This window comes from Globicephala melas, chromosome 3 (genome assembly GCF_963455315.2).
Source record: "Globicephala melas chromosome 3, mGloMel1.2, whole genome shotgun sequence".
Classification (NCBI taxonomy): domain Eukaryota; kingdom Metazoa; phylum Chordata; class Mammalia; order Artiodactyla; family Delphinidae; genus Globicephala; species Globicephala melas.
The window spans coordinates 79554552-79568421 of record NC_083316.1 but is presented as its reverse complement, the minus strand read 5'-3'; the positions used below and the strand labels follow the sequence as shown (position 1 = coordinate 79568421).

The following is a 13870-nucleotide window of genomic DNA, read 5'->3' as shown; positions in this document are numbered from 1 at the left end:
TTTAGAGAAATATTGATTCTTAGCTTTTTTTTTTTCCTAGTAATGATTTCATCTGATTTAATAATGCCTGTCTCATAAAGTGAGTTGGAAAGTGTTCCTTCCTCTTCTATTTTTGGGAAGAGTTTGTGTAGGATAGGTTATTATTTTCTCGTTAAATGTTAGGCAGCGTTAGGGAAGCCATTTAGGCCTTTAAGTGTCTAAAGGTGTAAGCTTGGATCATTAAATCAAGACTTTCCTTTTCTAATATTAGCATTTAATGCTGCAAGTTTCCCACTAAGCACTGCCTTTTCTGAATCTCCTAAATTCTGATTTTTGTTGTGTTCTCATTTTCATTTATTTCAAAATATTTTCCGATATCTTCTGTTACTTCCTCTGTGACCCATAGGGTTTTTTTAGAAGTGTGTTGTTTAATTTTCAAATATTTGGGAGATTTGTCAAGTATCTTTGCTATTGATTTCTAGTTTAATTCTTTTATGGTCAGAGAGCATACCTTGTGTGATTTGAATTTCTAGAAATTTGTTGGTGTTTATTTTATGGCCTAAATGAACAAAATGGTAGATTTTTAAATAATGGTAGCAGCGCCATGCCAAGCTATATTGGGTCCTGTGGCAAAAGGAAAAACTTTAATGTTAGAGCTCTTTGCGTTAACTTCTGTTTTTAGACTACTGTTGCACTACAAGATTGTTTGTCCTGATTACTGAATTTTTTGGTATCTCCTTAAATTTTGAGTCTGAGGGAAATGAGGAACCCACCCTACCCTAATCCTTGCCCTGCTAGTTTTTTGTTTTCGTTTTCTTTTCCTACAACCATATTAGGTCTTCTTCTGTGTCCTTGGTTCAGTAGGTGAGAAGGGTCTGGCCAGGCTTTCTGCCTGTCCCCTCAAAGGTGACTACTCTCTTTCTCTAGGCCTTCACCGTGAAGGAAAGTTTCTGTAATCTCCAGCCCTGTTTCCAGTTTGTCTCATGAGCAGCTGGTGGAGGTTTGTGGAGAAGCGCCTGAGAGTGGGTACAGGTTCTCCCTGTGTCTTTGGTTCCCAGGGATCTTCTGCTCTCATGGTAGCTCACACTCAGTCTTTAGCAAATGTTAGCTGACTTTCCTCTTTCCTGCTTGAATGGTACTTGATGTCTGCCATTCATGCTCTTCACAAGTGAGCCAGTGTCCAAGTTCCATCTCTTCTTATAATCTGCTTTATTTCCTTATATTTTAGACTACTAGATTGCCTTGTGATTTTGATGTGTGTAATAAAAGTTATGATTTGGGGGCTTCCCTGGTGGCGCAGTGGTTGAGAGTCCGCCTGCCGATACAGGGGACACGGGTTCGTGCCCCGGTTCGGGAAGATCCCACATGCCGCGGAGCGGCTGGGCCCGTGAGCCATGGCCGCTGAGCCTGTGCTCCGCAACGGGAGAGGCCCCAACAGTGAGAGGCCCGCAAACAGCAAAAAAAAAAAAAAAAAAAAGTTATGATTTTGTAGATTAGATTTGTTGTTAGGGCAGGAGCAGCATACCAACTTTTACATCCCAGGCAGAAATGGAGCCCAGTAATTTGTGTTTGGCCTGAGAGTAATTGTTTGTGTAGTTTCTTGTTTGTGTTTATTTCTGCAAACCCCTTAGTGGTTTCTTTTTATAGTGCAAGGGAAGCACAGCATTATATTAGATCTAGTGAAAGGATGGGAGAAGGTTAGAACAAATAAGAACTAAATACCATCATTGACTTTCAATTAGTTTTCAGCATATTAGGGATTCAGAATATATACTGAGGCTTTGGAAGAACTCCAAAGACTTGCAGGAAGAATGTCTGTCCACTCAGAGATATCATAGTAATAATATTATTATAGTATATAGTATACATAATTCTAGTATTTTTTTAATACATATCATTTGCCAGGTTTAATTGGAGTCATTAATTTGGGACCTGCTTTCTTCCTTTTGACAGTATATAATGAATGTTAGTCATTCTACAAAATTTTTAATGGCTTCTCAGCTTTCTATTGTATAGATTATTTGTCTGATTTTTTTTTGATGAACATTTAGATTGTTTGCAATTTTTTTTTATATGATAAAAATGACTTGGCCAGTGTTCGTTTACATTTCTGATATCAAGAAAAATGCCTAATAGGGATGTTGCTGGGTCAGCAGAATGATAAATTTTAAGACGTTTGATACAATATTGCCAAACTGCCCTCTGTCCCAGTTTAAATACACACCAGAGATGTTTGACTGTTATTCTATACCAGTACCAGTATTGGCTATTATTGCTTAGTTAGTATTGGTCAAGTTGATGGATTAAAGAAAGAATTACATTTCATTGTAACTTTAATTCACATTTTAAGAAATACACCAATGAGGTTGTATAATTCTGTGTTTATGTTATTTGATTGCTTTTTAATAACCTTTCATATATTTTTACAAAAGGACAATGGATATTTTCCTGATTTATGAGAATGTTTTAAGTGTTAAGGCTCTTAATAACTCTTTGTCATTAATGTGCTATTTTTTCTGTTTTGTTTGCTTTTTAATTTTGTTTATAGAATATTTTTGATACATATTTGTTAATTTTGTCAATCTTTTATAATGTTTTCTTTGCCCTTAACATAGAAGCCTGCTTTACCTAAACTTGGGCAAAATTTTATTTTCAAATTCCAGATTAGTTTCAATGGAAGTGAAGGGAGGCGCAGTAGAAGTAGGAGATACTCTGGATCTGATAGTGATTCAGTCTCAGAACGGAAAAGGCCAAAGAAACGTGGAAGACCACGAACTATCCCTCGGGAAAATATTAAAGGATTTAGTGATGCAGAAATTCGGCGGTAAGATGACATAAGACCATTTTTACTTCAACTTGCTTTTAGTAGGGGGTGAAATTAAAACAAATTCCATAAATTTTAAAGATTAAGATGAAAGTTTTAGAGGAGGCAAATATATGATAATTGTGTAGGGATTGGGTGGTTCTGCTTTTGGTTGTTCTTTATAACTATGGGTAAAAAATGAGTTTGGCATTAATCTTTGCTGTGTAATTTATTTATTGGTACTCTATTTAAGACTGCTAAATTATTTTGGTTTTATTAATGTGGTTCAGAATAGTGGCCCTTTTGAATAATGAATGTATATTTCAGTACATTAGATTATTTATTAAAAATTCTGACTGTATTTATGACTCCCAACATTACTCTTTACATGGGAGTAATTTAGTTCCATATTTTTCTAGTTTTTTACACAGAGGTGATTGGTTTTTTGAAACTCACCATGTTAAAAGTGTTTCTGATATGTCCAAATAGGAGTTGAGGTAAGATTGGCCAGGCAGGATAAATTGTAGTTTTCTTTCAAAATATGTTTGTTCATATATACAGATTTATTTAAGGGGAATGGGATAGCAGCTTACTTTGTTTATGTAATATTTTTGCATATGAAATTTGTGAAAGGTTGTTCGTTGTTGTATTTTGAGAGTTTGTTGTTTCTTTCAAGCCACTGTAACTCTTTTCTTTTAAATCATAGACCTGACTAATAAAGTTCTTCCTCATTTTTTTCTACCAGAAAACTAAATATATTGTTAGATTTTGTTTAGGGTACTTTTATGACCACCTGATTTGTCGGACTTTCTGTCTCTAGTTGAAGAGGCATTTCAACTTCTACTTTTCCTGGATATTTTCCCTCATCCATCAACCACTTGGGTAGCTTTTGCTTAAGTAATATTTATTTTTCCATTGTTGGTATAATACCATACATCTGAATTAAAGCTATATTCAGTAAACTTTTATCTACACTTGAAATGTGAGGAGGTGTAATGTAATTGATAATTCTGGAGACACTTCCTCTGGTAGCCTTGAACCTTTTTTGTCTTGTGGAAAAAATAATTTCTAAAATAAAATTTAGCTTCTGTTTTATTTATATTAGTTTCTAAACATCATCCTGGGTGTTAAAAAATATATCTTGTCTTACTTGGTTTATCTTAATGTTTTGATTCTAGCATACTTTATTCATTTTTGTTAGTAACAGTGCCTTGAATTTTTACACTAACAAGTATTATTTCTATATATTTATATCTATTTTTTAACGAATAGTGAAGCCCACATTTAAATCAAACAATTATTTTCTGTTAGGTTTATCAAGAGTTACAAGAAATTTGGTGGCCCTCTGGAAAGGTAAATACATTTGTCATTCTCAGTAGAATTATAGAATGTATCACATGCTGTCAGCTTTATTTATACTATTATTAAATTTGCTGTAAAAGGTTTTTATAAAGTTTACCTGTAGAAAGCAAATTTCAGATAGATTTTTGAAAGCTTTTTGTACTATCCTTAATCCTTTCTAGTGTCTAAAGTTTTATCTACAAATGAAGTTTTCTATAAAATACATGGCCTGTAAAACATTTGCATTTTTATAATTGTAAGCTACTTTTCAAATGCTTTTTCTTACCTTTTCATCACAGGCTTATAAAATAGCAGATTCATCTGTAGAGAAGCTAAGTTGCTAACCTAGCCTCTGACTTAAAGACCAATTTTGTTTAATGGTTATTCTCAATAACCGCTATAACCACTATCTTAATTATAGAGTGGCAGAGACTCAAATTGGTTTAATTCTATTTTTCTCCCCAAAACTCCATCTTAAAATAGAGATATTTTCTGTTTTATTTTGAGATGACTTGCATGAAATTACAATGAAATACTTACATAATTATTTTAGATGATGAAAAAGATGTTTTGAACATTTATTATTCATATTTTCTCAGTGTATAGAAATTAAAAAATTATAGAACTTTACTCTTATAATATCTGTCTTAAATGGCTCCATTTTATTCTGCATATTTACCTGAAAATTGTATTATTTTATTATAGATTAGATGCAATTGCTCGAGATGCTGAATTAGTTGATAAGTCAGAGACAGACCTAAGACGACTAGGAGAATTGGTACATAATGGTTGCATTAAAGCTTTAAAGGACAATTCTTCAGGAACAGAACGAACAGGTAATACTAAAATGAAAGTGATTTAAAGAGAGTTAAATGGAAATTTCAAAATATGCTTTTATTGAGTTAGTTAGGTATTATATCTTAAGTTACCTATTCATTAGTCTTAAAAGATGCTTTATAAAACAAAGCAAGGCCATTTCTGGGTAAGAGAAAATGGGCAGCAGAATTATATCATTGAAGGCAGTAGAATCTATCTGCCTGGTATATTTTCTGGCTGGGAGGTAACATCAGGAATTATTGTTAGTTGTACTATATTTTTAGTATAGATGAGATATTATAAGTATACACATGTGATAATGGTTTTAGCATAGTTACTTTATACTTATTTTGTAATTCATCTATCTAAATAAAAATAGATAAGATTCAGTAATTATATGTACTGAAAAAAATCATTCTGGAACTCTTATTTAGAAAGGCTGACATATTAATAGATTGATGTATCTTATGCATTTGCTAAAGTACATGAAATGCTTTTTGTGAATCTTCATGTGCTATATTATAATCAGTAGTATGTACTGAAAAATCTCGAGTGAAATTTAGGGTTTGCCAGCAAGCCTCCCCTTAACACAAATAAGTAATACTTTAAAATATAGGTAGGGGCTTCCCTGGTGGCACAGTGGTTGAGAGTCCGCCTGCTGATGCAGGGCACACGGATTCGTGCCCCGATCCGGGAAGATCCCACATGCTGCGGAGCGGCTAGGCCCATGAGCCATGGCCACTGAGCCTGCGCGTCCGGAGCCTGTGCTCCGCAACGGGAGAGGCCACAACAGTGAGAGGCCCGCGTACCGCAAAAAATAAATAAATAAATAAATAAAATAAAATATAGGTAAATAGTACTTATTTATATAAGTAATAACATATTTTGCTTTGCGTTTCGTAGTATATATTTTATACTTTTTAATATTCTTTTCCAAATAAGGTGGTAGACTTGGAAAAGTAAAGGGTCCAACATTCCGAATATCAGGAGTACAAGTGAATGCCAAGCTAGTCATCTCCCATGAAGAAGAATTAATACCGTTGCACAAATCCATTCCTTCAGACCCAGAAGAAAGAAAGCAGTGAGTTTTTTACTTTACCATTGTAAAATATTTGTTGTTATTCAATAATTTGGATATGAATGTATGTTAAAAATGTTTTTTATGCCATTGGCCAATTTGAATAAAATGTTTTTAAAACTAAAATAAAGCATAGTATTTAGAAGTTGTAATGACTCATATATGTTTTTCAAAATTAATTTTTAATAAGGCAATTATAACTTGACAGTGGCTGTTAACTTTAATGATAGGTATATCATCCCATGCCACACGAAGGCAGCTCATTTTGATATAGACTGGGGCAAAGAAGATGATTCCAATTTGTTAATTGGTATCTACGAATATGGATATGGAAGCTGGGAAATGATTAAAATGGATCCTGACCTCAGTCTGACACACAAGGTACTTAAATATTTCTTGATTCTGTTGACCGCTGATGTTACATTGAATTTTTTGCTTTCAAATTATGTTAGAAATAAGCTCAACTGGGAGTCAGGAAACCATGGCTCTAGTTAGCTGTGTGACCTTGGCTTCTTAGGAATCTGGTTTTCATGAAGGGATTGAATTTAAATGATCTCTAGATTCTGCTTTACCTCTGAAATTACATTTTTGTTATTAAGGCATAGGTATATTTTTCTTCATAGTATCAGGTTAAAAGTAAACCTGTCATTCAGTTATGTTATTCAAAAGCAAAAGAGGATTGTTTTTTATGTGTGTGTGTTTATATATTTTTTTAAAATAACAAACAGTGTTTACGTGTTTTGGTGATTTGATGCCACCACACTAGTTATTATAATCATTTCTTTGCCTAGAATGGAAAACATTGGAAGCATTGCCCTATGCTTATCATTTATCTTTTTATATTTTACTTCTTCATGGACAAGTGGGAACCTTCAGATATTTGTCATTTGCTACTGTAAAACAAAATTAGTTTATGTTTTCATTGTAAGAGTTTCCTCACAGTACATGCTTTGGGTCATCTTCTACATGAATGATACTTTTTTTTTAAATTAATTTTTTATTTTTGGCTGTGTTGGGTCTTCGTTGCTGCGCACGGGTTTTCTCTAGTTGCAGCGAGCGGGGGCTACTCTTCATTGTGGTGCGCGGGCTTCTCATTGTGGTGGCTTCTCTTGTTGCGGAGCACGGGTTCTAGGCACACAGGCTTCAGTAGTTGTGGTACACAGGCTCAATAGTTGCGGTGCACGAGCTTAGTTGCTCCGCAGCATGTGGGATCTTCCTGGACCAGGGATCAAAACCTATGTCCCCTGCACTGGCAGGCGGATTTTTAACCACTGCGCTACCCTGGAAGTTCTGATAGATGATACTTTATATTCTAGGAATTTTTGTATACTTTATACTTAAAATATACTGTTGAGAAGGAAGGAAATCTAAGAATACTATGATGTTTAATAACACTGAATGCCAATACACCATTATATATTTGAAAGAAATTTCTAACCTCATACTGTGTAGTCTCATTTTGAATAGAGGGATATTTTTCTCATGTATTTAGAATTCATTCCCAGATAAATTGAATTTTTGTGGCATAGCTATAAAAAATGTATTTTGCATTTTAAGCTGTTTATTCCTACAGATTTTAAGAGTTGTAACTTGTTAGTGAATTATACATAGTTTTTAAATGAGTAACCCTTTTTTAAACAATGATTATTATTTCTCATGTTATTTATTAAAGACAAGATGAAAAAATTAATTGCTTTTCAGATTCTTCCAGATGATCCTGATAAAAAACCACAAGCAAAACAGTTACAGACACGTGCGGACTACCTCATCAAATTACTTAGTAAAGATCTTGCAAGAAAAGAAGCTCAGAGGCTTTCTGGTGCAGTAAGTTAACATATGCTTAAGAGCATTTACTTTTGAATAAGATAAATCTAGTTTTCTGATCACCCTAGACACCCGTGGTTAGCATGGGCTCATCAGTATGTTTATCTGTAATTTAGCTTTATTTGAATATGGTAATATTTTGCCTTAAATGATCTCAGCATTCATGTTAAACCTCTAGTGAGTCCTATCTTTCAGAATGGGATCTGTATTTTCCTAGTATTTAGAAAGAGAGTGGGAGCAACTTTTGGAGTAGAGTGGAGTGCGTTTTGAGAGGACAGGCTTCCATTATTGTTTCATTTGGAGACATTGGGCAGCTTAAGGAATAGCATTAAAGATCACCAAGCTTATTTATGAGGGCGTTTCACAAAAGAAGGAAAAAGACACTAAAACAGAGGTGATTGGAAACTAAAGCAACCCTTGAAAGTTTACCTGTGACCACAGTGTCAATAACTACCTGTGTATTATTAAAAATAATTTCTGGGCTTCCCTGGTGGTGCAGTGGTTGAGAGTCCGCCTGCCGATTCAGGGGACACGGGTTTGTGCCCCCGTCCGGGAAGATCCCACATGCCGTGGAGTGGCTAGGCCCGTGAGCCATGGCCGCTGAGCCTGTGCGTCCGGAGCCTGTGCTCCGCAACGGGAGAGGCCCCAACAGTGAGAGTCCCGCGTACCGCAAAACAAACAAACAAACAAACAAAAAATTTCTAAGGCTATCTCTGGTGACATTGGATTTAGTTGAAGATAATAATAATTTAGGAAGGTGAACAACCCTCCTATTTCTCTCTTTTTTTTTTTAAGAAATAATTACAGTTGGTTAGCATTTATTCACATTAATTTGTACTTGATTCATTAAGTTATATCACTTTTGTTGATAATAACTTTCTAAGATTGGTGTAGCTTAGTGCCAGCACGTTAAGGATTGAGTTGGAGTGTGTGTTCTTTAGCTTTATAGATGTGGTATTTAAGATTTTTTTTTAATGGAATCTGTGGGGTTGGTTAGAATAAAAATAATTATTTTTAGGGAGGTTCAAAAAGGAGGAAAGTAAGAGCTAAGAAGAATAAAGCAATGAAGTCTATAAAAATGAAAGAGGAAGTAAAGAGCGATTCTTCTCCCCTGCCCTCAGAAAAGTCTGATGAAGATGATGATAAGGTAAGAATGTGTTTTAGAAAAGCAACCTGTTATATAGAAAGGGAACATGGCATATTTTTAGTATGCGTTACATTTGAAGTTTGAAGTAAGGCTTGAAATTTTACTTTTAGATACTGAAGTTCTTTTTTATAGTTTGCTATGTAGTCTCATTTACAGAACAGAATTTCTACCCATCCAATAGAATATTATATTTCACTACAGGGATAGAGCAAAGGTCCTTCCTTTTCAAACATTTGCCATTTGAAGACATTCTGTCTCCTTTTATTTTGTTATGAATTTTGAATGGGATTGGCTTACCTTAATTTTTATAGGAAGGTAAATATTGCATGTATCATTACTAATGGGATTCTGAGTTACTTCTCTCAGAATCCACATACATGCAATACGTAGTCATGCAAAGAAAAGAAATTAGTCTTTGTCAAGATTTGGTTAGTAATACATTGGCCATACTTGCACTTTTCAGGATGAGATCACTTCTGTGAAACATCCAAATAAAAAAGTTAAAACAGAAAGAGACAGTGAAGAAAAACCTGAGCCAGATGTTTGTATAAAGAAGGAACCAGAAGAAAAGAGGGAAGCGAAAGAAAAGGAAAATAAAAGAGAACTTAAAAGGGAGATAAAAGAAAAAGAGGATAAGAAAGATATAAAGGAAAAAGATTTTAAAGAGAAAAGAGAAAACAAAGTAAAAGAAGCTATACAGAAAGAAAAAGACATAAAGGAAGAAAAGGTATGCAAATCATAATATAAAACTTAGAAAGTGACACAACAGCATATTTACAGTTTAGGAGAATAAATTGTCTGTCAGCCCAATTAGTCTCAATAACTGAGTTCTTTAAAAATGCATATGGGTATCTAGTAGAGGAGAAGAACAGGTTTGAATCCTTTTTGATGCCTTACCTAATAAATAATGTTACAGAATAGCTTTATTTTTGGTTTCCCCAAATAAAATGGGGGAAAGATCAAATAGATAAGAATGTTAAATGTGAGTAAACTTTATAGAATAAAATGGGACCGTAATTCTTCTGGAAGTGTTAATCATTTTTGCCTTTGTTGTTGTTGTGTTTTTTTTTCATCAGTTGAGTGAATCCAAGTCTGATAGCAAGGAAAGATCTAAGAAATCTTCAGTGTCGGATGCTCCAGTTCATATCACTGCAAGTGGTGAACCAGTTCTCATATCTGAAGAATCTGAAGAGCTAGATCAGAAGACATTCAGCATAGTAAGTAGTAAAGTTTCTGGTTATTAGGAATAATTCATATAGCATTTTATTTAATTTATATTCATCTTTTAAAACTTTAACTTTAGAAATGTGTTTGAATTTGATAGCATTGCAGTTCAAGCTGACAAAAGCAATAGATTTAAATTTTGAAAGGTATCCTAAATTTAGAATCAACCTAGAAAAACTTCTTCATAAATTAAAGATTTTAAGAAGAGGTATTTAGGGAATAAACTTTTTTTCCTCCAACTTTAGAATTTTAAACTTTTCAATTCCTGAGCCTATTATCCATATAACAGTGCTTTTTATCTACAGTGAAGGACCCTTCTTTTCTAATCTTTTACAGACCAGTGTTTTTAGAAAATAAAATAAAAATGAAATTAGGAAGAAAAGAATATAAAATATAAGCCCTGGTGTTGTATTACTAGATTCAGTAGGTATAAATTTGCACTGTCAAACTGATATAAAGGTTTCTAAAATTTCTGTACCTATCCTGCTTTGGACTAACACAGGTTCATAGACCACACTTTGAGGAACACTGGTCTAAAATATTACTGGTTTTACGTGCTACCATGCTTTTATATTCATCAGAGTCAGGGAGAATCTATCTTGGCCTTTCTCCAAAGGGTTTATTTGCTGTATATATTCAGGAACACAAATAATCTTATGGGTGTAATCTTAAGTCAGTTTTATCACTGATACTAATCAAATGCTATACTTGAAAGATGGAAATTTTCACCTTCTAAAATTATATTTGTGTTCGACCTACTACGTCCTTTTAGATCCCCAGCTCATCTTCATGTCCCATTTTCTCCTATTGTGTACTCTGACTAGATGATATTAAGACTGAGAACGCATTTATTCATTTCCTACTGATTCCATTACATGTCCTAATATAGTTCCAGATATGCTCTTTAAATAACATAGTTCCTGCCACAGTTTTCTTGTCCTCCTCACTTTTGGCTGTTTACATCCCTCTAATCTCTGAGAATACTGGGGACATTCCCAAGTAAGCTGTTGCAGCTCCTGTCTTCCATCTTACTTACTTGAATGAACATATATCTTATCTCTTGACTTTCATTTTTATCTTTTCTCCAGGTTCACATGTTGTGATTCCTTAGCAACTTTTAAGGCTAACCTTTCTATTTATGGCCTAGATCTTAATCTAGCCTCTCTATCCATTTTCTATTGTTTTTGTTTTTTACCCCCTCTGTATTGGGTGGGAATGGGTGATGGTGTGCTTTTGCTTTTCTGAGGTGAAAACACTGAACTCTTCTGAACTGCTTCCCCTACACTATGTGCTCCATTACTGAGGTAAGTGAAATTGCACCTCTTGCCTCTTCTTTGCCCACATTTCCTCCTTAGCCATCTGACTTGTTCATATAACCGATGAAATGGAAAGTTTTCTTTTGTGCCCAATGCATGAATTTCTTCTTCATTAACCTTCATAAATGATTTAAAATCTCTTGTATTATGGAAAGGAATAATGGAATAGTTTTAAACATGGACTCCAGATTTTCTGAGCTTGTATGATTAAGATTTTCTTGGGGGCTTCCCTGGTGGCATAGTGGTTGAGATTCCGCCTGCCAATGCAGGGGACGCGGGTTCGTGCCCCGGCCTGGGAGGATCCCACATGCCGTGGAGCAGCTGGGCCCGTGGGCCATGGCCGCTGAGCCTGCACGTCTGGAGCCTGTGCTCTGCAGCGGGAGAGGCCACGGCAGTGAGATGCCTGCGTACAGGCAAAAAAAAAAATTTTCTTGGTATATACATTTTATTGTATTCGGGAATAGCTCTGATTATTAAGAAATTCACTGGTCTTTTCCCAGTCTTCATTTTCCTTGACATCTTTGCCTCATTTAGCATCTCTTGATTTTCTTGTGTCTTATTGATCTGTCTTCCTAGATAGCAGTATAATTTAGCAGTCAAGAAAGTGTTTGAGGTCAAAACTGGGTTTCACAGATGTCATTTCATTCTAAGCTTCAATTTCTTTTTCTATAAAATAGAGTGAATGGTATTGCAAAGGTCTATTGTCAGAATCAAATTTAAAGCAATGAACACACAGCCTCTGGTACCTAATAAGTGCTTTATAAACATTAGTTATCATTGCTCCAGTTCCCATCTTTAGGCCTTGACCTTAGCATAGATTTTAGTCATCAATTCCTCTCTTTTTCCTCCACTCACATTCAATGAGTAAATCATATTGGCTCTAACACACTGGTTCAAGCCACAGCCATCTCTTTCCTAGATTATTTCAATAGCTTCATAGCTATTCTCACTGCTTTCACCCTTCGCATCTCACCCTATACCCTTTTCATACCCCAGTTTGTACTACACACAGCAGCCCAGACTGACAATAACTGTTACAGGGTTAATAAAGTCACCCCTTGTTACTTTTCTGTTTAAAACCCTTGAATGGCTTTCCCTCTCGTTCAGGATAAAAGATTCATAACGATAGTCTAAAAGATACAGCATATGGTTTACTCCCATCATCTCCTGCTGTTTGCCTGACTCACTTGGTTCCAGCGACACTGGAATTCATACTGTTCCCTTGAACATGTCAGACAAGTTATAGGACATTTTTACTTGCTCTTCCCTCTGCTTGAAATGGCTTACTCCTTCATTTTCTTTAGATACCTGCTCAAGCATCACCCTTCTCTGAAAGCTTAAGTAAGGTAGAAAGCTCCCTGTTCTTTCTTGCTTTATTTTTTTATCATGGTTGTCACCATCTTAAACACTATGTCTTGTTTACTTATTGGCTCTATTCTCCTACTAGACTACAGGTTCCATAAAAGCAGGGTCTCTGTTTTATTTACCACTCTGTTTTCTGGGTCTAGAACAACGCCTAGAATATAGTATGTATCCAGCCTACATATGTTGAATAAATAATTTTCTAGCAGAATATAAACTAGAAAATTGAACAAGAAACAGAAAATGTAGAGAACAAATATGAGTAACACTAAAAATTAGAAAGGAAATTTAAATTTTCCCTTTTTTAAAGAAGACATTAGGCTTGGCTGAGTTCTAATTTTAACTAAAGAATAAATGATTCCAGTGTTAAATTATTCCTGACAAAATGGAAAGTTTCCCAACTGATTTGGAGAAATAGGTCAATAAAACAGAATAAAGTACTCATAAACAAATTTGCACATATAATATAAACACTTAATTGATAATAAGAAAGGCCCTTCACAGCAGTGATGTAAATAAATGGTGGCATTGGGTCAACTAAATATATTGTCTGTAGTTGATCCATCCTTACATTCCCCAAACTAACTCAACTTGCTACTCATGGATATAATTACTATAAAGTTGTTTTTGCATTTGTATACAATAAAATTTATCTCCAGTTTGTTTTAGTGATATTTTAATTCTGGTTTTGGTATAAGGTTAACAGTTTTTATTACACAAATTGGACTTTACTGAATGGTACAGTTTGGGTGTGTTGTCCTTTTACTAGCATGCTAGTGCTCTGTAGGCCAAGGAAGAGGTTGGTTTCCATCAACTACCCCCACGTCCCTGACTGCCCAAATACGATAGAAGCAAAATTCATCATTAGCTACTTCGGCCCCAGGAATAGACAGTTTATACTTTTAGCTATATTGATGTTAATAGCTTTGCCAATATATTATATAAAGATTATTATTTATGTATTTATATATAAAAATAGC

General features: G+C 34.6%; 1 protein-coding gene across 4 annotated transcripts in view; it reads left to right on the top strand.

Moving 5' to 3' along the window:
• Positions 1-13870, top strand: part of CHD1 (chromodomain helicase DNA binding protein 1) — a 74955-nt gene that overhangs the window by 48255 nt on the left and 12830 nt on the right. For 2 of the 4 annotated variants that reach the window (XR_009563437.1, XM_030848402.3), the window contains exons 24-32: positions 2643-2803; positions 4094-4135; positions 4829-4959; positions 5882-6020; positions 6248-6398; positions 7719-7841; positions 8860-8988; positions 9452-9715; positions 10065-10205. Coding sequence is in view for 3 of the 4 variants with exons in the window: in XM_030848402.3 (XP_030704262.1) it covers positions 2643-2803; positions 4094-4135; positions 4829-4959; positions 5882-6020; positions 6248-6398; positions 7719-7841; positions 8860-8988; positions 9452-9715; positions 10065-10205 (1281 nt within the window). In the remaining variant the exon portion in view is untranslated. The remainder of the gene's footprint in view (positions 1-2642; positions 2804-4093; positions 4136-4828; positions 4960-5881; positions 6021-6247; positions 6399-7718; positions 7842-8859; positions 8989-9451; positions 9716-10064; positions 10206-13870) is intronic. The other 2 variants (XM_070045165.1, XM_030848423.2) reach the window with 2 other exon arrangements.